The 26,086-nt window shown below is 38.7% G+C and overlaps 1 protein-coding gene across 1 annotated transcript in view; it reads left to right on the top strand.

Annotated features, from left to right (window-relative positions):
* The window catches only part of DNAH5 (dynein axonemal heavy chain 5), a 222,492-nt gene that overhangs the window by 142,950 nt on the left and 53,456 nt on the right, over positions 1–26,086 (top strand). The window contains exons 56-65 of the mRNA XM_063087541.1: positions 8,180–8,411; positions 9,579–9,693; positions 9,956–10,132; positions 12,533–12,736; positions 15,856–16,035; positions 19,414–19,551; positions 22,627–22,762; positions 23,390–23,706; positions 24,326–24,481; positions 25,713–25,895. Of these exons, the coding sequence (XP_062943611.1) occupies positions 8,180–8,411; positions 9,579–9,693; positions 9,956–10,132; positions 12,533–12,736; positions 15,856–16,035; positions 19,414–19,551; positions 22,627–22,762; positions 23,390–23,706; positions 24,326–24,481; positions 25,713–25,895 (1,838 nt within the window). The remainder of the gene's footprint in view (positions 1–8,179; positions 8,412–9,578; positions 9,694–9,955; positions 10,133–12,532; positions 12,737–15,855; positions 16,036–19,413; positions 19,552–22,626; positions 22,763–23,389; positions 23,707–24,325; positions 24,482–25,712; positions 25,896–26,086) is intronic.

Raw genomic sequence — 26,086 nt, 5'->3', positions numbered from 1 at the left:
TGATTCAGGGTGGTGGTTTTCAAACTTTCTGTCTGCTTATTGTGCATTAAGCAGAAGAGCCTTATTTCCCAGTAATACCTTTCACTAACCCTAGTAGATAAATCAGTGTAAAGTAGAGGAGAGGAGGAAGTGCTCAGAGCCTCACCCTCTTTCTTACCCCATTGCCCCCACCCCTGCTGCCCCCACCACCGATTCCCAGCTCTCTGGTGCCTACTGTGAGAATGACAGTTTAACTTGTCTCCTGCCCTTTAGAGATGGAGAAACCGGAGAGCGTGAAGTCAAGGCTCTTGTCAGAGGTGGAAGTAGCTAGCAGGATCAGTACTGGGACTAGAAGCCAGGCTATCTATCTATCTAATCTATTAATTATCCATCTATCATCTATCTGTTTATATCTGTCTCCTATCTATTATCTTTATATCAATGATCTATCCATCAATCATCCATTTATTTATTTATCTATCTCATCTGTTTATTTTTTAAATCAAATTCTTATCCACTGCAGAAGTTTTGTTCTCAGCACACTACTGTTTTTGATTAATTTTTTTTAAATTGACATTTATTGATTGTACATATTTATGGGGTACAGAGTTATAGTTCAGTACAAGTATGATCAAATCAGGGTAATTAGTGTATTCATCATTGCAAAAATTGATCATTTCTTTATGGTAAGAGTATTTGAGCTTCTCTCTTCTAGCCATTTGAGAACATACAATAGTTATAAATTATAGATGTCAAGCACTACTATAGACCACTATAGACCACTAGCTGTGATTTTGTATTCATTAATCAGCCTCTCCCTATCCTCGCCCTTCCTTCCCAGTCTCTAGTAACCACAGTTTGACTCTCTAGTTCTGTAAGCTCAACTTTTTTATTAGCGCTCATGTATGAATGAGAACATGTGATGTTTATCTTTCTGTGTCTGACTTATTTCAGTTACCACAATGTCTCCCAGGCTCATCCATGTTGCTGCAAATGGCAGGACTTCATTCTTCTTTAATGTCTGAATACTATTCCATTGTGAATATATACCATATTTTCTTTATCCATTCATATGTCAATGGTTGGTTTCATGTCTTGGGTATTGTGAATAGTGCTGCAATAAACATGGGGTGCAGATATCTCTTTGGTATGTTAATTTCCTTTCCTTTGGTTAAATACCCAGCAGTGGGATTGCTGGATCATAGTTCTATTTTTAGTTTTTTGAGGAATCTTCATACCATTTCCATAATAGCTGTACTAATTTATATTCCCACCAACAGTGTACAAGAGTTCCTTTCCTCTGCATCCTCTCCAGCATTTGTTATTTTTTGTCTTTTTGATAATAGCCTTTCTAACTCAGGTGAGATGATATTTCACTGTGATTTTGATGTGCATTTCTCTGATGATTAGTGATATTGAGCATTTTTTAATATACCTGTTGGCCATCTGTATTGACACTAAGGGTTTTCCGATTTGTGGATTTTAAACAGAATATTTTAGCATGTTTGAAGGACAAATGTACAGCACAGTTTCTTCTTCTGTCTTACAAGCTTTGAGAAAAGACTAGTGATTTAAAATTTTAAGTCCTGTAAAAACATAAATACAACTAGAAGTAAGATTTTGAAATTTCTTGAAGTAGGATATACATATATGGCATGAAACAACAGTGTTTCACAGCTATATTAAAGTTTACTATAAAACATGTTAATCAATATGCAAGTACTATATAAAATGCCATAAAAGATATTATCATTAACAGTAAAAATTTCAGGTGTCAAGTACTGCAATATACCATAATTAAGATAATTTAATTTAAAAATGGAGCCCTTCCTGCTAGGTCCTTATTTCAATCACCCCTTCTTTTATGACAAAAGTCTTATTGATCCTTTCTTTGCTAATTTCTCACAAATCTGCCCCATTATTTTAAATCTCATCACATCAATCCAAGCCAAGATTATATGGAGGGCAGGAACATTTTCAATTTTGTGTTTCTGGTTCTTAGCAAGCATCCTGACCTTTATGCCTGAATCTATTTGCTTGTTTATTCAAAACATATTTATTGAACTTCAGTGCCATTTATTGAACCAGGCACATTGAAGGGCAAGGTAAACTCATTTCTTTATTCCAGATTCTATCCTCAGGAAAGCTCATCCATAACCTCCTGTACAATGTGCCCCATCAATTTTTATCTCCAGCCTAGTCTGTCCCTGGCTTGAAATCTGTGCACTCAACTGCCTGCTTGATCCATTTTCATGGATGTTTCACAGGCTTCTTGAGCTCAAAATATCTGAAACTGAACTGGTTCCCTCTATCAAGAAGTGTCACCATCATTCATTGAACTAGGCAACCAGAGACCTCTCTGTCTTTAACACCTCCCTTTCTTTCCAGTCTCAAGTCTAATCATCACCACATCATGTTGACTTTATCTCCTAATTATTGGTGGAATCCATCCAATGCTTTCCCTTTCATTTGCATCCTATGCCAACCTGTCATTGTCGCTCACCTGGAAAACCCAAATAGCTTTCTAATGATCTCTCCTTCTCTTTCACCTGTCTCCCATCTATCTCACACTGAAGACAGAGAAATGGTAAAAACACAAACCCAATCACATTGCTTTCTGCTTCAAAGCTTCCCTATCCTCCCATGGCTCCTAGAAAAAACAGTATGATATTTAGCATGATCTTCCAGACTGAGAAGAGCTGGCTCTGCCTTCCTCCTGAGACTCACCTGAGGTCACCTTTTCCTCCTGCTCTGTCTCCATGGATACTCGAACCTGCTATTTTTTCATCCCCTTCAATGCCTTCCTCCTCCCATACCTCTCTGCATCCTCCTCCTTTGTCTGGATAATGCTGGCTCAGCTAAATGGTACCCCTGCAGGGAAACTTTCCTCTGCTTCTTCCTGTTCCCCACTAAGCCAGGTCCTCCATTCTCCATTTCATAGCATGCGGTGCTTTTTCTTCTTGGGACTAACCATGGTTTATAGGTTTATAATTTGCATACCTGGTGTGTGATTTATTTGATTAAAGCTTATTTATCCTACTAGACTAAATATTCCATGAGGTTAAGGATTACATATCTTTTGTTCAAAATTTCAGCAGCTACTGTTGTCTGACACTTATGATGTTGAATGAGTGAATCAAACTGTTGACATTCATTATCTTTCCATAATATGGCCCTAACTCACTTGCAATCTTTCTCTAACCCAACACAAACCTTCCCTTTTTTTCCCTTCAGATATAACCTTTTGTTCTCTGAACATGCCTTAATCATATTTATTTTTCCATGCATGTTCCTATATCAAGAATGTTCTTACCTGTCTTTTGTTTGTCCAAATTCCAAAGCTTAATGAAGACTCATCACATCCTTCCATTCTCCTCTCTTTACTTAAGAATATTTAAAAATTTCCCTTTTCTTGGACCTCCTATATCTCTAACATTTATACTTTATATAATGCAGTTAGGCATTTAAATCTTTTTATACCTTTTAATAACCAGTAAGCTTTTGTGGTTATATCTCAGATTTAGTCTAGTAAGTATTTACAGCCTGCACACTATGACTATTTAGTATTATGCTAGTCATAGTAATGGATAAAGTAATTTAAAGATATAACACATGGTTTCTTTCTTCAATAAATATAAAATCTTGTTGGGAAAACCAATGTTTATACACCTAATACTAACCTGTCTTATGTTATTTTGAAAGAATGCCATCTGTGGATATGAAAAGTGCTTAATACACTTAGAGATTTGAGTACTGTTTATTTTTAGAAAATTAGCAACAGTGTTTTCAGAAAAACTAATTTTTATGTTGCCTGAAGAATATTGATTCTGAATTACATTATTTTCTCTAGCTACATCAATAAGGAAATATTTCATCTTGTTTGTGTTAGCATTTTAGATTATAAGAAATATTTCAAAAAAATAAATGTGTTAAATTATTGTATGTTTTTCTAATTTAAAGTCTCAGAAGATTAATATAAGATTTCATAGTACTTTAATAACTATAGTACTTTTGAAAGAAAGTGAGTTTTTTATATGCGTGAATTTAAATGGACTGACTTTCTTGACAAAACATTTAAAGAAGGAGGTTCTGGTCAAGATGGCAGAATAGATGGTCCCCAGTGTCACTCTCTGTCACAAATCAAGCAATTTACAACTATAAAAATGTAACAATAACCAAGCTGGGGCCACTGGAGCTCAGGAGAAGAGGAGGAGAGACCTCATGAAGAGGAGAGACCTTATGAAGGTGGGAGAAACTATGATGAGAGAAAGAAAAAGCTGCTCTGAGCATTTTGGGCCACAGCCACTTTAAGGCTGGAGCTGCTGAGCACATGGAGCAGGAGCTGGCAGAAGCTGTAGCTGTGCCCTTCGGATGGAATTACTTGGAGGTGGCCGGGGAGAAGAGGGCCTTGGTGGCCCCCAGGACAGCAAGAACACTAATAGGGATCCCGTGGACCCACGCAGGAGCGCGGAGCCAGAACAACTGAAAAAAGGGAGCCACTCAGAGGCTGGTGAGTCTTTGCAAGGGACATCGCAGGGCCCATCCCATGGGAAGTGTTTGGAGCACGGGTGGTAGGTGAGACAGGCCCACCAGGAGAACACTGGGACACAGCAAGGACAGCCAATCTGCCCCCCAATCAGTGCAGGACCACTCAGAGGATACTGGTCAGGAATGCAGAATTGCATGGGGTGCAGTTTGATGAAAAAACTCAGGCCCAGATCAGAGATTCTACAGAACACAGATCCACCAGGTCTCTAGAGAGCTGGAAGTACCTATAAGGTCAACCATTAAACCCTGAGCTACACAAAAAACCTTCCCTAGGGAAACAGCAGCAAAGTAGCAATTTAAACAACCACACAGCTCAAGTACTGGCTCCCACAGGAAGTTCTCCCGTGTTAGAAGCAAAGGACAAAAAATTAGTTGCAGTCCAGGCACACCACCAGCACCTTGGGTCCTGCCTGGGAACTACAGGCTTGGATCCGGGGACTGGACCCCCCTCCCACAACCAGGCACACCATGCCAACGCCTCGGGACATGCCCAGGGACCCAAGGCATGGAGAAAGGGGTCACACACCCCTCCCACAACCAGGCACACCAAGCCAGCACGTCGGGTCCTGCCCAGTGACCCAAGGCATGGATCTGGGGACCCAACTCTTCTCCCACAACCAGGTACACCATGCCAGCACCTTGGGGCCTGCATGGGGACCTGAGACATGGAGAAGGGGATCAAACACCCCGTCCACAACCAGGCACACCAAGCCATTACCTTGGGTCCTGTCTAGTGACCCGGGGCATGGATCTGGGGACCCGACCCTCCTCCTACAACCAGGCACACCATGCCAGCACCTTGGGGCTTGCATGGGGATCTTAGACATGGAGAAGGGGACCAAACACCCCTCCCACAACCAGGCACCCCAAGCCATTGCCTTGGGTCCTGTCTAGTGACCCGGGGCATGGAACTGGGGACTGGACCCTCCTCCCACAACCAGGCACGCCATGCCAGCAACTCAGGGCCTGCCTGGGGACTTGAGGCATGGAGAAGGGGACCGGACCCCCCTCTCACAACCAGGCACTCTGTGCCAGCACCTCGGGGACTGCCCAGTGACCTGAGGCATGAAGAAGTGGACTGGACGCCCCCCCACAACCAGGCAAACAGCACCAGTGACTTGTGGTCCACCTAGAGACCAGAGGCATGGACAAGAGGACCAGACACACCCCAGCACCAAGGAGCATGCCAAAAACATCACCTCCATGTGGGTGGTCCACCACAGCCACCACAATAACCATGGCTGCTGTGAAAGTGGCTAGATGCCACAACCACCACGCAGATGGTCCATCAGCCACTGAAGTGCATTCACCCAAAGAGACAAAGAAAAGAAGAGGATGTCTCTCTCCACAAAGCCCATTTCAGAGTGACAGAAGAAGCATCTGCTCTACGATAATATTGGGGAACCTGATCATACCTCTCAGCATTGGACAGCTCATCTAGGCAACAAATCAACAGAGTAACCATTATTCTTTCAGAAGGAGAGAAGAAATCCAGGGTTATCAGAGGTGGGAGGTGGGAGGGAGAGGGGGATGGGGAGAGACTGGGCAAGGGTCATAAAGAATAAGTATGATTTGTAACAATATATATGCTAGTAATATTGATTTGATCAACATATCTCAATGTTCAACCCCAAAATATGTATAATTGATTTTGCTTCAATAAATAAAATAAACTAAAAATAAAATAAAATAAAATAAGCAACACAAAATGGAAAAAATAAAAAATGAAAATGTATAAAGACATAAAAACCTCAATATTTAAAAAATAATTTTATTTTATATATTTACAGTATACAAAAGAGTTTTGAGAGCAATGATATTGAATATGTGTCATTTTTGAATAAACTCTTTTTTTTGGAATAAAGAAAGGAAACGTTTAAAGAAAAATATGCTTTGTTTTATGTTGTAAAATCCTTGAAGGTGACCACAAAGCTGCATTGCTGCCTTAGTGATCGGACATTGAAGACGACAGGAAGGTTTTCCATGGCCTCTTAACTGAGTCTTAGCAGGCGGGCCACCCTAAGAGGGAGTATTCTGGTCCTTAACATAATCTTCAACCTTTCCTGTTCCAGAGAGTGTGGGTCTGTGGAAAAATATACTTAGAATCCATCCCATTTTTATTCCTTTGACTTTTTGGAGAGTCAAAAAGACAACTCGCTACATAAAGGAAAAGGTGACCATTATCTATACTCTGTTCACATAAGAAGGAAAAAAATCATTACATGGTAAATACAAGTACGTTTTCAGAAATTGGGGACTTCCCTGAGGACATCCCATAATGCCAAGTAAAGCAGCTGTCACGTAGTGAGTATTGCACCTGTCACATAATAAATATTGTAGCCATTGTGGTAAACACCTAGAAAAGAATTGTCATAGGTAAGAATTGTGCTTATGTTTCCAGTGACCAGACTTAAACTTCTAGAATTTAAACTGTTTCTTTATAATGGTTGCTAACGTTACTTGAGAAAATATGACTTCTGAGGGTCTTAGTTTATTGCCCTTTAGTGTAAGATAAACTGTACTTTTAACCAAGCTATGAATGGTCTCTATTATTTACATAGATGTAAATGCTGCTCCACGATAACAGCATTAAAAACTTAATTTAGTGATCAGCTACTCATGGTGAAAGATACCATTTTTAGGTCTTTGCTAACTGTCACCTGTTAGGCTTGCTGACTTGATTTCTTTTCTTTCCCTCCCATTTTTGCTGGACATATTTCTATTTACAACTCTAATGAATATAGGCTATTTCTTCTAAGATACATAGAAATAGTTGTGATCATTTTAAACAGCATTATGCACAACCCTTGTAATTCCCTTGGGGTTGAGACCAGATTTCATGCATGTCTTTCAGTCTGGCACCCACCACAGTGGGGGCTATGTAGTAGGCACTCAATATTTATGTGGTGATTGATTAGCTCTGACATTATGGCCTATTCTTATAGCAGGAAATGCTATTTTAGAATAGGCCCCCTATTTGGCACTGTGGGAAAAGTACAAGGATACTTCAAAAAGTTCGTGGGAAGATTCACATTATCTTTTAATTCCATGAGCCTTTTGAAGGACCCTCGTAAAGGGTATGACAGGAGATTTTTACCCAAACATTTTTTAAGGATGCTGTAAATTACAACAGACACAAGTGGCCATACCACATTTAAGAACAAGATGATCTGGGCATAAAAAAATTTAGTGATGAAGATTTCCATGTGTCAAATGCAATCAGAGTCTGGGGGAATTAAGGGGATGGCAGCTTCTGAATTTAAAAATAAATGGGATTGTTAAATACAAGTACCAGGTGAGTGCTGATTTCTGAGTTATTTGTACAATTTTTGTCCTTATGTAAACCTTAAAATAGGCTAGCTGCTGACCAGAACCTGCAGCTGTGTAGAGGAGACTTCTTTGCATTAGCACCAGAAAATAAAGAATGATGGTAGGCTTAAAGTCTTTTATGGTTTTATACATGAAAGGGAAAATAAAATTGTTGATGTCCTAGGCCTGGGGCCAAAAATGCTGACATAGATCAACCCAGTCGAATCTACAAAAATGGCATGCAGACCGAAGAAATGTCTACATCTTTTAAAAATAACAAGTTAGCTTTCATGATGGTAATTCACATTTACATGTCACACACTATCATCTTTATTCTTTCTAGTGTCCGAACACTTCCTCTCTTCCTATGACATTGACTGCAGTTTGGAAACCAAGAAGGAGGTGGTTCAATGCATGGGTTCCTTCCAGGATGGGGTGGCTGAGAAGTGTATTGATTATTTCCAGAGATTCCGACGTTCTACCCATGTGACGCCCAAATCGTACCTCTCCTTTATTCAGAGCTATAAGTTCATATATGGAGAAAAGCATGTGGAAGTGCAGACTCTGGCCGACAGGTATGTGTGAAGTGCAAATATAAAGTTATATTAAAGCAGCGGCTCTCCACCAGAGGCAGATTTGTCCCTAGTGGACATTTTGCAATGACTGGAGACATTTTGGTTTGTCACAACTGGGATGGTGGGGTGGAGGAGGGGTGCTACTGGCATGTAGGGGGTAGAGGTCATGCTGCTAAACGTTCTACAGTGCACAGGACAACCCCCCACAGCAAAGAATCATCCAGCCCAAAATGTCAGTAGTGCTGAGGCCTAGAGCCTATACAGAGGTCATCCATTGGCTCCTAGGGGCTTTATTGTTACCCAGTAGGATAAACCGTTACCAGGTTTTTATGTGGCTTCCCACTTTCTGGGATATTGAATGACATTCTGATAGAAATAATAGACTTGCAGGGGGTTGACAATGCTTACATCCCCTCCTTCCTCCTCTCGTCCCTCTTGTCCCAACCCTTCTGAGTGACTGAGACAGAAGAGCCTGGCTGGTGTATATGTTCACTGCATAGGAAACGCCCAGCTCCCCTGAAATTTGTTCCAAATGTCACTGCTCTGCCCTGCTCTTTTCTGAACACGTGCATCATCTGCCTGAATATGGCCAGGGTCAGGCAGGGTTGCTGAGTAAGGGATCCCTGGGTGGGTGATTGCACTAAAACACTCAGGGCTCCCATCTTTAAGGTCACATTATTTCAGGTTCAGGAAGAAGGCTAATTTCTTCCTGGGGCTGTTCTGATGGCTTTCAGTTTGTTTTATTTCTTGAGTCCAAACCTTTCTTCTTTTCAGCTTTATTGGTATCTTTTGAAAAATAGAGGTTATTTATTTTCCTTCCACTGCGAGAGGACTTTAAGCATTTGAAGTCTATTGTCATTTAGCTAAACGTCATTAAGCATGTTTCCTTCATGATATGGATTCTAGACCCACTGTCGTTCCTCGTGTCATGAAGCATGTTTTCAAGGGTCTTACTCTTCCCCATGTGTTCTAGGAAGAACACGCACATGCCGTCAGTCTGGAGTCAAGCCTGACTCACATCCCTTTTGTTAAGCCCTCTTGGGTTTGCTTTTTGCATATACTCATTCTTCAGATATGACCCTTACTACTCATTAGTGGATCAGTACTTGGAAAATGTGGCCAACTGCCACCAATTTTAACATTGCTCACATGGATTTTTAATTCCAGAATGAATACTGGATTGGAAAAGCTAAAAGAAGCTTCAGAGTCTGTCGCAGCCCTGAGCAAAGAACTAGAAGTAAAAGAAAAGGAACTACAAGTGGCCAATGATAAAGCCGACGCGGTGGGTGGACACTTGCATGTGTGCTCTATTCCTTCCTTTGGAATTTCCAGTTCACAAATATTAATGATATACACATATTCATTATGTGCATTATGACCATGGAAGTCTAACTTATTTATTTCCATTGGAATAAAATACTATTAATTTTATGTATGCAAAATTGGGTAAGTGGACAAAATCAACAAATCAAGGCAAAAATGTGCATTTTCAGCTGGGTCTTTGGTAGTTTTGAAAAGGTATTTTTTGTTTTATGTTGAATTAGGTCTTAAAAGAAGTGACTATGAAGGCACAGGCTGCTGAAAAGGTCAAGGCCGAGGTACAAAAGGTAAAGGACAAAGCCCAGGCCATCGTGGACAGCATCTCCAAAGATAAAGCCATTGCTGAAGAAAAGCTGGAAGCAGCAAGACCAGCTTTAGCAGAGGCAGAAGCGGCGTTGCAGGTAAATCCATGTGATGTAACAGATGTCAGCTTTGGGGCCTGGGAGGAGGAATAGGCAAAAATGGTTAATAACAACAAGGAAACAAGGAAATGCTCTGCTCATTCAGACCAAAGCTCTATGCACTGGAATAATTTCAAGTAATATTTTCCTCTAGGAGACTTAATTAGCTCTTATTTAATTATATATTAATTAAATATCTTAATTAATTATATGTTCTGCACATGCTACTTAACATCTCATTCTCCTCACTGGTGAAGAGTGGGCAGTGTCACATACTGGTGGCCAAAAGTCCTGGGTTCTCATTTCAACTCTGTCATCAGTAAGCTATATGATTCTGGAAAAATCATGCAAACTTTCTAAAATAACATTTCCTCACTCATTTATCGAGGACATTGGAGTAGATGATCTGTAAGATACAACGTCCTCTGAGTCTACCTACAAATTGTCCAAATAAAGTATTACCGATATAATGTAGCTCACTAATTACAGAGTTTGAGCAGGCTTCCAACCAAACTAAACAATGCAATTGTGTGGCAGTAACAAACATGGTACATTTACAAGGAAGGTTGGATTTTGAGAAAATATAATGAGTTTAGTGAACTAGGCCACACCTTAAAGGGATGGTCTAGCTTTGAAGATTCAATTTGTACTAAGAAAATTCCAGGTGCATCCAAAATCTAATGTTTTGGCATCAGGTAACATAAATCTATATGCATCAAATAAGATGACAAATCTTATTTGTGCAGTGTGTCTCTTCCTGTCTTAATACTAATCTGACTTTAACCAGCTTGAAGCAAAGATAAAAAATACCTCCAGATGTTAAATAACTGTTATATTGCCATGGTGTACAGGAGATTATATAACAATTATATTGCTTTGCCTGCAGAGAAAAGAGGAATTTAATACTCAGCTGAAACAGGTTGAATTTGAGATCTGCCTCTTCCTTCAACTCCTTTTACATGGGTACCTAACAAAGCTGAGAACAATTCTGCTTGAAAATTCTTTGTAAAGCTAAAGTAAAATAACCATGTCCAGCCCTTACATTTTATATAACTTTAATTTGACCATGCTTTCCCCACTCTCTGCTATTCTATTTTTCTCCTTTCTTTTATAGCCATACACATCAAAGAAAGGTCTATCTGCCATTTCTAGTTTCATACCATGAATTCTCCTTAACCTCCAGCTGTATGTACATACCTTCTCAGGGTATGTAGTTGCATTCCTAATTTACCAAGTTCAGTGTTCCCCGCCCCTCAGTCCTCAGAGAAAAGATCATGAGCTTTGAAGGGAAGACCGTTGGTTACCTTCTCTTGACAGGAGGGTCACAGATGCAAATGAGATGGAAAGTGTGCAAGATCCAGAAGGAGTATATATATATTACTAAGTATATACACTACTTGTCCTAGAAATAGGACTCGATCAGATTCTCATATTTAATATTTTTCCAATACTTATTCCATAGAATTTAAGAGATAGAGCAGTTATTATCAACCAAGATGGGTCTTACTGGTTGATAATAACCAAAACAGTTATTATCAACCAGCAAGAATGGTTATCTACTGGAGGTCAGTGAGAATGAAGAATTGAGAATGAGAAATGACTCCTTTCTAAGTACAATTTTTTACAGTTTTAACTTTTGTAAGCATGCTAATATTTTACATAGTCAAATTAAACCTACAATCTCTTTCTCTCCCATCCATCCATCTATATCTGTCTATCTAGAATCTACCTATGTAGGTGTTTATGTACAAACACACATGCGTACATTTACCAGCTCTGTGCACCTAGAAGCTCAGATACTATGAGACAGTGTCTGTGCTAGAAATGAATGGAACTTTCTGAGAGAGCTTAGTGAAATTCATATTGCTCAAGTTCCTTCATTTAAAGGTCAGTTTCCAGCTAAGAAACCTTTAATTATTCAATCTGTCTGCCCCCTGGCTACCCTCTAGTGTCAGTCTACTGTGACAAATCTGAGCTGCATAAGAGGAGGCACATTCTTGACCTACATCACTAATGAGTAAAAAAAGCACTGGAAATATTGTTTTTTTTCCTGGATTTGAATCCCTGGTACCTACTAAAGTGCTGAGTATTCTTTTTTTTTTTCAGATTACACTTTTCTTTTTCTGACACTAAGCAGTCTGTACAGTTTTAGAGAAGTCACAGGTCCTCCTCTGCTCACCAACATTTCTCTCCTCTCGCTGTCAGTTTGAATTGTAAAAATGTGAACTTTTGGGGACATGCATTTCTTTGGGATTAAATATGCATCTAGATCCCCTGACTCTGCATCTAACTTAAAAATGTTTTCAGTCTTCCGTTGACATAATAGCATTTAATCATGAAGGGTTTGTTTGCCTGCACTGTCTTATCTGAGATCGGGTGACCCCTCCTCTCATCCCCCAGACCATTAAGCCTTCCGACATCGCCACAGTCCGCACGCTGGGCCGACCCCCTCACCTCATCATGCGGATCATGGACTGTGTGCTGCTGCTGTTTCAGAGGAAAGTCAATGCAGTGAAAATTGACCTGGAAAAAAGTTGTACCATTCCTTCCTGGCAGGAATCTTTAAAACTGATGACTGCAGGGAACTTCTTACAGAACTTACAGGTTGGTAGTTCAATAATGATGCACTAAAAGGAGACTCAGTCCTGATTGAGGTATCTGAGTCCTTTAGTAGAATGAGTTTCTAAAAAGAATTTGGCTGACATATATATTTTGAATAAGTACTTAAGTATTTTTTTCAGAGTAGAATTATCTCTTTCAAATATAAGACATTATAAGCATTAGAGCTTTTCCTGACAGATTTTAGGTGTATTAAAGCATTATCAGTAATATGCGTACTTTAAAAAAGTTTAAAAAATAATTTTAAGGAGACAATATATTATGTTATATGCATATGAATACAAACATATACATATATTTATAGTTTGAAATTCTCAGCAGTAATTTTTTCAGTATTGTTTACATATTTTTTATTTTGCTATGAGATAAAACATACATGTAACAAAATGCACACATTTTAAGTGTACAGCTTGATAAATATTTACATATGTATATACCTATTAGCAAATACTGAAAGAAAAATATAAATTTCCAGACCTCAGAAATCTCTCTTGTGCCCCAACTTAGTCAATAATCTCCTTTAAGATAATATTTATTCTAACCCTGATTCTGATAATTAGTTTTGCCTGTTTTGAAGTTCACATATATGAAAACATATCATATGACCTCTTTTAACCTCTTTCATTCAACATGTCTGTGAGATTTATTCTTATTATTGCAAAGAACAGTATTTTCTTCTTTTTTCATTACTGTGTAGTTTTCCAGTATGTACATATGCAGTGGTGTGTGTGATAAATGTTTAACAACTGGTTCTTGGGGGAAAAAAGCAAAAAAGCAAAACAACTCTGATTTGTAGTGTTTGCCATGGTGTAACCACTTCCACAATGGCCATTTTCAAGCTACCAACATAATGTTGGAGAATGTTCAGTTAGGAAGAGGTACACAATAGCATGCCATTATATGGTGTAGATACAGTAGATGTAAGTGACCTCAAAAACATATATGATAGTAAAATGTAGTAAAATAATTAGGAAGTGACAAGTCTGACTGTGTAATATCTTTGTTTTAAATATAATTTATTTAATTTTGTTTATATAATTTAATGTTTAATAATGGCTGTGTTTGACTACCAGTTTGTAAAATTCCTGAAAATTTAACAATAATTTTTCAAGCCATTGTGAACCAACACCAGTGCAAAACATTATAATATGCTTCGATTTGTTTGTTCAATATACTGTTGATGGGCTTTTGGATTGCTACTAATTTTTTGACTTTTATAAATAAAGCTTCTGTGAATATTGGTCTATCTACAGGTCATCTGTTGGCTGTTTGTATGCATTTCTGTTGGCTGTATACTCAAAAGGGGAATTTTGGGGTCTTAGGTCATACACGTTTAATCAGCTTTAGTTGATAATGCCAAAGAGTTTTCAGAAATGGTTGTTAATGTACACACCCATCAGTGGTGTATAACTTATTCCACATCTTCACCATTTTCTACTTTTAGCTATTCTGTTGGGTTTGTAGTAGTGTCTTATTATTGTGGATTTAATTTGTGTTTCACTGGTGACTAAGGATTCTGAAAATCTTTTCATAGGTTTATCAACCTCTCGAGAATTCTTTTGTTAAGTGCCTGTTTGGGTCTCTTATCCATTAAAATTTTTTTTTATTACTTTGTAGAGGTCTTTATATATAAAATATCACTAATTTATTTTTTACATGTTTGCAGATATCTTCTGCCACTTTCTGGCTTAGTTCACTTATATTAATGGTGTCTTTTGATAAGCAGAAGTTCTTAGGTTAGGGTAGTCCAATTTATTGATATTTTTCTTACTAGTGTTTTCTGTATTTTGTTTAGGAGATTTTGCCCACCTCTAAGGCAGAATGAATTCTGTTTTCTTGTAGAAGTTTTATTGTTTTATCTTTCATATTTAGATCTTGAGATAACTACTTGGAAATACCCAATTCACATTCATTTCCCAGGCTATAACTTTAGCACTATCTTTCATGCAATTTTCAGTTTAGTATTGCCCAAGTGGCTGCTGTGGCCAGAGCATCTTGTGAGGCATCTTACAGCAGCTACAACAATAAGGAGGTTATGAAACTAGTGGGCCCTAGACAGACTTGTCTCAGATAATTATAACACGAGACTCTGTGTCAGCGGAATTGGACTTGAGTGGAATACTGGCAAGTGACTCCAGGTTCCTGCTTTACCTTACCCGGTGGCAGAGCCAATACTCTTGGAAACTCCCTTGCTCCTTGTCTTTTCTCCATGGCCATCCTGTTGCTCCCAGACATTCTTCTGGCTTCACTACTTTTCAAGTCTCAGAAAAGAAATTTGCATTAAATGAGGTCTGAATAAGAGTGTGTTTTACTCTACAGAGTGTGTGTTCTGCAAAGACTTGATTCACTGAATTATTTAATTGCTGTACTTCTTTCTACGTGGAGGACATTTAATCATCCACTTTTAGATGGTCAAACACCACTTTTGGAAGGTCCAATTTCATCATTTGGCCAGTCTTCCCTTCTGATGCAGGAAGGCATTCTTAATTTATTTCTGCTACTATTTTAAAATTTTATCCCTCCAGAAGATCATAATTCTCTTATATTCTTGATAGTTCTATGATTAAAAATTAATTCATCACCCTCAAGGCTGAATGCCCAAGTTATTATCTTTATGTTTCAGGTGAGAGCTTCTGTCTGAATGCATTAAGTATTTAGTTGCTGGTAAATGCTAAATATATATATATGTCCTTGGGCTGAATGTACCTGTGTGTGTGTTTGTATTTCATTGTTGATTTTATGGGTTTGTAATTCATCTATTTAGAATTAACGAAAAGAAATTTTTATTGCTTTGGAAATTCTAATAACTGTATTAGTGTTCATCACCTAAATAATTTACTTTTCCCTGGATCTCAGTGTATTTATTTAGGTTTGATATCTCTTGTCTATAGAAGACAAAGTGTACTCTACCAGACTTTTTTGCTATTCTCCTTACTGTGCTTTCATCTTTAGGACTTTTGCCTAGTATCTTGAAGTATTGACAAAATATGATGCCAGTCATCCATTTTTGGTTGTTCAATAGTTTCAAAAGCATTGAGAGCACATGTGAGTATGGTGTAATAGAAAGAAGTGTTTTGACTTTATTTCATTCTCTTCTTTCACAGCAATTCCCCAAAGATACAATCAATGAAGAAGTGATAGAATTTTTGAATCCTTACTTTGAGATGGCAGACTATAACATCGAAACTGCTAAACGTGTGTGTGGGAATGTAGCCGGTCTTTGTTCCTGGACGAAAGCCATGGCTTCCTTCTTTTCTATAAACAAAGAGGTGCTGCCTCTGAAGGTAAGCCTTCTAGGTAGAACTGCGAGAAATGCCCCTGGGAGGGGTCTCTAGGTCAACTGCTCTTATCTTTTCACAGTAGCACAGGAGCCTTTGGCCTCTAGTGTTATTGTGTTTAGGTCCCAGGGAGAGCAAGTATTAGAACTGCTGAGCACAGAATGTTTCTTTCTTCTCTGTAATCCGACTCTGATCAGGATCGTATGAACCTTTAAGCATGGACTGGCTTTCTCTATAAGGATGCTAAGTCAATTGTGGGCTACTGGATATTTTTCCTCCACAGTGTTAACTAAAAAAAAAAGTGAAAGAACAACAACAACAACAACAAAACCCATGGAAATTATAGCACAGACTCCCCTGATAATGTTCAAGATCTCCACCCAGGGAATCCTATGAGTGAGGCAGGGTCAAGACACAGAGAATGCCTATAGGTGATCTTGACTGTAAGGCATGACAGTCTTCCTACCCTCTCCTTTATCCCTCAGGAAGGAAAGAATATCATCTATTTGCTATTTAATTGACTTTTGAGACTATACCTATGTTTCCCTTTGAGTAATTGAATTTTAAAAATTTATTTGTATATATCCCCCTACCACTAAAAGATACTCAGTTTTTAGCAAATGAAATACTAATGTCTCAAAAATTATATCTAATGGCTCGGTTGATTATTTTGCTTTTGTATAAGTCTAAGCTCTCTCAGGCATCAACTGAAATTCACTTACGCTTGTAAACTACTCAAGAAACCTGAAAATCATGATAAAAATAATTCAGAGGAACAGGAAAATAGACTTAGAGTTAAAAGTCCCATTTCATTTTCTAATTGTAACTATACCAAGACCACTTACTCAGTAATTGAGGCACTCGGGATCCTAGGACAACTTTAAGGAACAAAGACTCATTCGATTTAGAGAATTTTAGGGTGAGTAATTGATGTCATGCTGTCTGACATCATGGGCATTGCAACCACTGAAACTCCAGCATAGCTCAAAAATGACCATTCTGATATTGACTAAATTAAACTGCCATATTGCATGAGAAGCACAGGGCATCCTTTGTGCATTTTTCCTGTGGATAAGCATACATAGTATCTTAAAGGGAATTACGGTTGAATTCATGATGTGTAGTTTTTGTATTATTGTGGTTACTTTAAGTATAGTGAGCTGAAATCATTAAACATGGACATTCTGAACAAGGTTTACATAAAAACAGTGAAGTCCTTTCCCCTATGCTCAATACCTTCCATATTTCAACTTTCAGCCAGTCTTAGGACAGTGTAGATCATACAGTGGGGAGCAAAGGGGCACCTTTTTCCTTCCTCCTACAGCCTGTATTTCTGTTTCTGGGAAGTCTGTTCTAGGAGTTCCCTCGTATATTCTTATGACCGTCCAGCATCTTGGACCATTCAGCTTGTTGGGTCCCTCCTATGTCAGTCAGAAAAATGCATTCAGTTACGTAGATCCTACCTGCTCACTTGCATTGGGAGAAAGTATAAGATGAAGGGAGTGAGGTTATCATTGGGTGATTCTGCTGAGTATATTAATACATGCAGACTGAGGCCTCTAACTTCACTTATTCCTGGAGGGTCTTCATTTGCAAGCTCCGTGCCTCCTAAGTGAGGAGAGGGCATGGGCACTCCCTACACTCCTGGTGGAATCCCTTCTGTACTAACTAGTAGTGGAGACACCGAGGGGCTGTCTTCTCTCATCTTGCAGTCCCAGTAGATTGGCCAAGTGACTTCTACTAGTCAGCACATTTAAACAAATATTAATTACAGCAATAGCAATTTAGATTCTATTCAAGTTTATTGTAATGAGATTTCTCCATGAAAACTATGAAGATCAGTAAATATCTATCCATATTAACAGAATGTTTAAAAAAGTAGAGCCTTAAATGTTGAACGTGGATAATAACAATAACATCTATTGTTTATTGAACTCTCATGTGCCAGATACTAGGTTTGGGTTTCTACATATGTTATCTTACTTAATCCTCACAAAAAAAAAATCCTAGGAGGTAGTTTTTAAGTATTTTAATGGATAAACTGAGGCTCACAGAATTTAAGTAACCTGCACAGAGTTCTAAGCTCCTAAGGTGAGCAATTGAGTTGAAAGGATTTTGGTTAGCAACTATCGAGAGCTTTATTTAAAAAAAAAAACTTTTTGATGAGCAAAGCACTAGAAAACGTTCAGAATATTTGGGGCTGTCATAGTATGACACTCGTGGGTCACTTTATATTGTACATTGTTTGACATTGTGGCCTTGCTTTTCTTCTGTTTGAGCCATGGCAACGGCTGCAGTTTAAACCAGTGCCGAGAAAGAAATGTTCCACCCGTCAGATTCGTTTTAAATTATAACTTTTAAGCTATGCTTTGGCCTGTCTGGGTCTAGTCAATTGCCAAATGCTGACTTTTTCCTTAAAGATTTATTCTGCCAAAATTTGAAAGCCTGAGGTTTTGAAATAAAAAAAATAATTCATCTCAAAAAATTTTAAGTAATCTTTTCTTCTCAAACACCCTCAGAGAGAATATGGCTTCTAGTAGTGGATCTTCCCATTAAAGTCAATTTTAACATTTTGTAGACTTAAAAGGGAAAAATTTTATTAAAATTTTTTAAAGGATCTAAATTCCTGTAAGCATGAACTATTTTCTATATACCTCATCTTTTGCTAATATTGCTTTTGATTATGTCTTTTGATTCTATTTTAGTATCTTCCTCAAAATGGATATTTTTAATTGGTCATAGCTCAAGGTATTAATACTGCTTTTCTGTAAGGCAAGAAATATATGAAAACTACTGGAACAACATCAAGACCACCACACACAAAACCTAGATCTTTACATTCAGTGAATATTTATGTTCCATCCTTTATTACTTATCAACAGTGATGAGCTGTAATAGGTAGATAGTTCTAAATATTCAGTTTTTTTCTACGACTTTTAATATTACAATGCTCTGTAATTTGCCTATGTACATTTAATAATACAGTGTTCTAATTTAGGGACAAGCAAACTATATTGCACTTGTATTTGTATGGCTGGTGAAATAAGAATAGTTATTACATTTTTAAATGGTTTTTAAATAAGTACCTAAACAATAGCTTTGAATTTGCTACTTGGCATAAAAAACCTAAAATATTTGTTGTCTGGCATTTTACAGCAAAAATTTGCCAACTTCTGTTCTAACGAACTATACTTTTCTCCTTGTAAATATTTATGTCAAATTCACACTAAGATTTGGTTTTGACTTAGTGCAATTTGAAAAGATTCTAGGGGTGGAACAAAGAAAAGGTGTAAACATGTGACAATGCTGGGTTCTCAGACTCTGAAATGCAGGACGTTTGGAGGTTTGCTGCCTGTCCCTTCACTCTGTGTGTGTCCTGTGCAGGCCAACTTGGTGGTGCAGGAGAATCGCCACATCCTGGCCATGCAGGATCTGCAGAAGGCCCAGGCTGAGCTGGACGACAAGCAGGCAGAGCTCGATGTGGTGCAGGCTGAGTACGAACGGGCCATGACCAAAAAGCAGGTACTGGTCCTTTGTCATGGGAGGGACTGTCACACACTACATGGCTACTGTAAGCCCTCATTCCATTTCTACTTTTTCTCTCCAGGGGTTTGGTTTCCAGGGGGAATTTGCTGAATTTATATGTAATTCATACACAGCACATCATCCCTCACTGAACCCTGGACTTTTTTTCTAACAGACACCATAGGTCTGTGGTGAGATGCCAGCATGGTCAGCCAAGATAGCAGTCAGTTCTGGAACATACCCATTCTGAGTTTCCTTATTAATGGGGATGGTGATAATAACATCTTTGGTGGGATTTTTATATTTTTCAAATCACATCTTCCCACTTTATCTTATTTAATCTTTATGCAATCTTGCAAGAAAGGGTGGATATTTTTATTCTCATTTTAGGGAAAGGTACTGAGGGCAAGAGAGGACAAGGGAATGTATCCTAGTCGTAGGGCTGGTCAGTGGCACAGTCTGGATTGACCTTGGTCTTCTGATGTTTACTTCAGGCCTCTCTACTGGATCAATGTGACATGGCTATATCCCGTGTTAGTGACCATTGACAGCTTTCTCAACCTGTGCATATTTTGCAACTTTAGTGCTTTTAGAAATCTAGTTTCATACATTTCTTTTCCACTAGCTCTTTATTTTATTTATACTAATTTCAGCTCCATCGAGACCTTCTTCCTTCTGGTAATCAAGGCAGATTTAACATCAAGCTAATGTAGCTTAAGCTTCAGGATCTCTCATTTGCACAGGTCCCCACGAGTGCTGCGGTTACCAGGAGCTGTAGAATGTTCTATAGGCAGGGGAGGCAAGTTTGTGATCAGCAAGCATGTGTAAGTTAGCATTCAGGCAAAATGCCTTAAGAAATCTCAGAGGAAAGGCACCTGAGTTTCTAAGTCACCAGGCCTTGGTCATAACTTTTTTTCCTCTAAATGCTTATCACTTTCGTTTTTTATATTTATAAAAATTCTCTAATAATTTTTCTTAAAGTGGTTTCTCCAGATTATGTAAAGATCTGGTTCTACAAAATATGTATCTGTCTCTGATAAATTCTATATTTCGTAAATAAGAGCTAGATTCACTCTACTCTTTCCTTGATGATTTAATGGAATTCACCCCTGCTCCTTCTCAACCTTCACTTGGCCAGATTGAGATTCCTGTGCTTTTAGTTTTATAGGAGACCCAATAAGGGAATTTGGATAAACATTTAAGTTCCATTGAATGCACGAGATACGGTATTTTCTCTTGAAGATAAGTCTCCTGAAAGCAAAACAAAAGGCTTTTAGAAGTTTCAAAGGAGCAATTGTATAGCACCTACATGGGTTTGTATGCCCCACACAATTCACTTATATAAGGAGAAAATTAACATTGCAGGTTGTAAGAGTCCACATTAGAAACTGTGAGGAAAGAGTGTTCATTTCTACCGTTTCGGACGCTCACTTGTATCAGGAAGCACTACTGAATACCACAAAAATATTTTACTTTCTCATTGTATTGTGTTTAAATTTTAACATTTTTGCGTTAACTTATTCAATAAGTGTTTTTGCTTTTGAGCATCTGCTATTAGGTAAATAATCAGAGGACCACACAAGAACTGCGACTGTAAAACTATGGCTCTAACATTAAAACTTGAGTTTCCACAAATGTCAAATTTGTTTAATTGAGTAAGAATCTGGCTACGAGCCCTCCTACCCTCACCTGTGACCTTGATCTTCAGTCATTTTTCCTGCTCTCTCCCCTCCACAGGGCTCCATGGGAGTCCAGGGGGCTTGTGGCCCACCCAGGAGGCGGGGGAAAGGCCTCTAGTCTCCAGCTCATCCTGGTGCAGGCCTGCATGGTCCTTTGAAGGAGGGCGTGTCATGGCTGCTCTCTACATGGGACACAGTGTCTTTGCTTAGGGTCTAGCTTCTCTAGACCTCCTGGAGAGCTAGTCACCCCTCTGGGCCCCATAAAAGAGCAAAACTTGGGAAGGGTGCTACTTGGAAACTCAGTAAATTCTGCATACTCCTCCCAACCAGGCTCTAAGGACGATCTGCTTCTCCCTCTGTACCCACAGATATTTACTCTTCTCTCTTCCCCCATATCCCAATTCCCAAAAGGAGCCTGGGCTTCCAGAAAACAAAGACCAGGAAGAGAGAGGCCTGGCCATTTATTCATTTGGCTGAATGGGAGTGGGGTGGAAAATTTAGGGAAAACAAATCAGTATTAAAAGTCTCTTTTAAATGAAAAATGTGTTTCTAATAAATGATGTAGAATCCTACTTCCCAGCTGGCATCTTTCCTCCTGGGGATAAAAAATACGGGTGTTAGAGATGTGGAGATGAGCCAGCCTCTCAGTTTCTTTGCATTAAGTGTAGGAGGAAGAGAAACAGAAAGTAGACTACGACAGACTAAAATAAATATCTTGTTTTTGAAAAACATTGCATTGTGTGTTGTGTCTTAAACATAGAGAAACAGAATGATTTGTTTTTAAGAACTAAGCACTGAGCGGCGACAATATGGGAACGTGTGGGTTAAAGGCCTTTTACTGACTCGGAAAACAGCAGGAGGGGATCTGCTAAGTCAGGCATGGCTGAAATTTGTCCAGGAGTCTCAGAGCACCACAATCTAAAGCTTCACCCACAGTAAAATGAGGTGTGGAGTTAGGTAAAGCAATAATGTTACCAGAACTTCAACATGAGAGATATTACTAATTTTTAACTAAGGAGATGTATTTCTTTACATTTTTTGTGCTGTGTGATATTAGCATGTATGCTTGTATTCTATTTCCATTTTTCTTTCTAGGGACATAATAAATGATGCAAATTTTCATTATCTCTCAGTTATTAACATGTGAGGAGGGTCTGACCACTTGGCTCAAGACACAAGCTGGAGGGATCCACCCAAGTTCCGTGAATAGGACACAAGAGATAGGAATGGGCTGACATAGACACACGAAAATGGCATCTCAGGCTTCCTGAGAAATAAATGGCTCCCCTGTCTCAGAAAGGCAGATAATATATAATGTTTTAAAGTTATATTTTTGTGCCAGAGGCTATGTTTATCTCAATAAAAGTTTTCTTCTGGTTATGGCCTTTTTCAGACCTTGCTTGAAGATGCAGAACGATGCAGACACAAGATGCAGACGGCTTCCACGCTGATCAGGGGCTTGGCAGGAGAGAAAGAAAGATGGACAGAGCAAAGTAAGGAGTTTGCTGCACAAACCAAAAGACTCGTAGGTGAGCAAATTCCTTTCTGAATGGGATTATGTGTTGACTCTGATAGGGAGTTAGCAGGCTCAAGCTTTAATTAAAATAAAAAAATACTTGATTATTTCAAATTCCTCTGTGTGTGCATGTGCGTGTGTGTGTGTGTGTGTGTGTGTGTGTGTGTGTGTGTGTGTGTGTGTCTCCAGCCATTTCAGAGGGATGGACATTGGTCTGACATCTATGCTATCCTTATTAGATGTGTTAATGACCATTATGTCTCTTATTATCAGGTTACTTTTGAATTCTCCTCTGAGTGCATGGGTGTGTTGGTCAAGGTCACTTTGAATGAAAGTGTTGTCTTGAGGTTTTGCATCTCTTAAACTCAGAGGTCATCCTCTCGCTTCCAACAAAAGTCAAAATAATCCATTGATTGACTACTAGCAGTTATTACTTGGTAGGCTATGTGGACCTTGTTTAACAATGAATCAAACTACTGCTTATTCACCAAGGCACACAGCAACATGTGATTACAATTGGATTTGTGGAATTTGGTTTAAAAAAATGATTGTCTTTTTAATTTTTTTCATTTTTAATATGTTTCACAATTGTCACCATGATCATAAAGTATTCCAGTGGTGTTTGTATTTTCTATTTTAGGAGATGTATTGTTGGCTACGGCTTTTCTATCTTATTCTGGTCCATTTAACCAAGAGTTTCGCGATCTGCTGTTAAATGACTGGCAGAAGGAAATGAAAGCCCGGAAAATTCCATTTGGAAACAATCTAAATCTCAATGAGATGTTGATTGATGCTCCCACTATTAGTGAATGGAACCTCGAAGGTCTGCCAAATGATGACCTGTCCATTCAGAATGGCATTATTGTCACAAAGGCATCTCGCTATCCTTTGCTAATTGATCCACAGACCCAAGGCAAGATCTGGATTAAAAATAAGGAAAGCCGAAATGAACTCCAGGTAATTTGTGTGTCAGTGCATTTATGTTGCTGATCAAGTTTGACTGTCCCAGATCAGCAAGAATCCAAGAATAAAGAAATATTTGAAAACATTAGAGATTTTTAAATAATCCTTGGTAGAACACTAGCAGATGCAAGCTTAAATCTAATATTAAAATATTTTCTAAAAATTTAATTATTTGCATTTGTGTTCATCTTTACTAAGGCCGTATTTCATTGGTTTCAGATTCTATTCTGTTAAAGTCTAGGGCTCTTACCTAAGCAGAGAAGGACAGAGCTGTATCACACTAAGTGTGCAGCACTTTATAAGAACACTTCTTAATTATTCCATTATTTGCCACAAAAATGGTAATAGTAAAGGAAGAGCAAAGCTGCCACACAGAGCCTCTACATGCTTCCCAGTAGCAGAGAATAACAGTTTCTGCTAAAGAAAAGAGTGGAAACAGTTTGAGCTTTCTCTACTGTTTCATCAAGTATGGGCTCCAAAGCCAGGGATCTCTAAAAATCTATCTATTTGTCTCTAGCAATATAATGCTTTAGGCACCATTTGATGCCAGTTATCCCTGTGCATTGCATCATGATACTGTCTGTTAAGACTGACCTTGTGACCGTGCTTCTAGATCACATCTCTAAATCACAAGTACTTCAGAAACCACCTGGAGGACAGCCTTTCTCTAGGAAGACCCTTGCTTATTGAAGATGTTGGGGAGGAACTAGATCCAGCCCTGGACAATATTTTGGAAAGAAATTTCATTAAAACTGGGTCTACCTTTAAGGTAGGTTAAACATATTGATAACAATGTGCAGAACAATTACCATGAGTCCAGGTAAACATGACATACATGGAATTCTCTCAATAGGCAGCAACTTAAATTTGAGTCAGTGGCAAGAGGCATTTGTTTTTCTCTTCTGCACTTCCTGAGTTGGGATTAAAGTGTTCAAGAGCAATCCTTTTAGGAATATCTACTTCACTTTTGTAAAGGAGAGTCTGGCTTCATTTTGATATTTGACTTTTGCAGTGGATTGAATGGTTCCCCAAAGTCATTGAAGCTTAATATCCACTGTGACTGTTTAGGGTGGGAAATCCTATAAAGGTAATTGAAAGGTGAGGCATTGAAGAGGTGATTAGATTCTGAGGACCATGCCATAATGAATGCATTAATAATGGTGGTCTTGGGTGTGGTTCTGAGGGCTTTAAAAAGAGAGCACGTGAGAGTCTCTGTCTCTGCTCTACCATTCTGCCATGTGAAATCTCTGTGTTACTGTCACCACCAAGACACCGGATATGTTCCCTGGACTTTGGACTTCTCAGACTCTGAAACTGTAAGTAATAAATTTCATTTTCTTACAAACTACCCAGTTCTGGGTATTTTGTTATGAGCTTCAGAAACAGACTAATACAACTCTTGACAGATTTTGAGCCCCTCCACACCCCTCTCCCGTTCTGCTCCACATCTGGGAGCTGATAAGGAAACCTGAGCACTCTCCTTTGGCACTGGTCAGAAATCCAAACCACAGAAGTCCCTGCCCACACCCATGTGTGGGAGCGCTCATCCCAGCTGCAGCCCTTAACCACCATGAAACCCTAAACCAGCTGCCCCTCAATGCTCTTTCAAGCCATTTTTGGGTCCTGCTTGGGAGCCAGCTCTGATCTCCCCAGAAAATCTCATTATGTATGTTAATAAGCCTTTTCTTACCCTTTTGGGTATGTGTGGCATCATCTGCCTTGAACTCTGAACCAAATTTTGGGCGAGGGATCCATCTTGCTTCTGTGGTATGATCACAACAATTTTGGAACTAAATTTTATATTTATGAAGTTCCTTTCTTCCTTCATTCCTGCATTTTTGTGGTTTGAAACCTTGTGAATGCCTAATGACCGTTTCTTTTTCAGCATACAAATGATCTCCAGTTATGTAATTGCTTAAAGCAATATTTGATTCTATGCAAAAAGGACACAGTAAGACATATCTCTGTTTTATTATTTTTACTTCCTTTTTATAAAAAAGGTGAAAGTTGGTGATAAGGAAGTAGATGTTATGGGTGGCTTCATGCTCTACATCACCACCAAACTGCCCAATCCAGCCTACACCCCTGAAATGAGTGCCCGTACCTCCATCATTGACTTCACTGTCACCATGAAAGGTCTAGAAGATCAGTTACTGGGGAGAGTCATTCTCACGGAGAAGCAGGTGCGTGAAGGCTGCCGACCTCCTTTTCTGTACTGCATTGAGATTCTTTCGCTGATGAAAATAATATAATAAAAGTTGCAACAGGATTTTTTCTCTCTTTTATTCCCTTTTTAAAATTAATTACCAAGTGTCTTCTTTTCACCTACAGGAAATTACTAATCAATTATCTACCCATATGTTTCATATTTGCC

This window comes from Cynocephalus volans, chromosome 2, assembly GCF_027409185.1.
Source record: "Cynocephalus volans isolate mCynVol1 chromosome 2, mCynVol1.pri, whole genome shotgun sequence".
NCBI lineage: Eukaryota > Metazoa > Chordata > Mammalia > Dermoptera > Cynocephalidae > Cynocephalus > Cynocephalus volans.
This window is presented reverse-complemented; position numbering and strand designations above follow the sequence as displayed.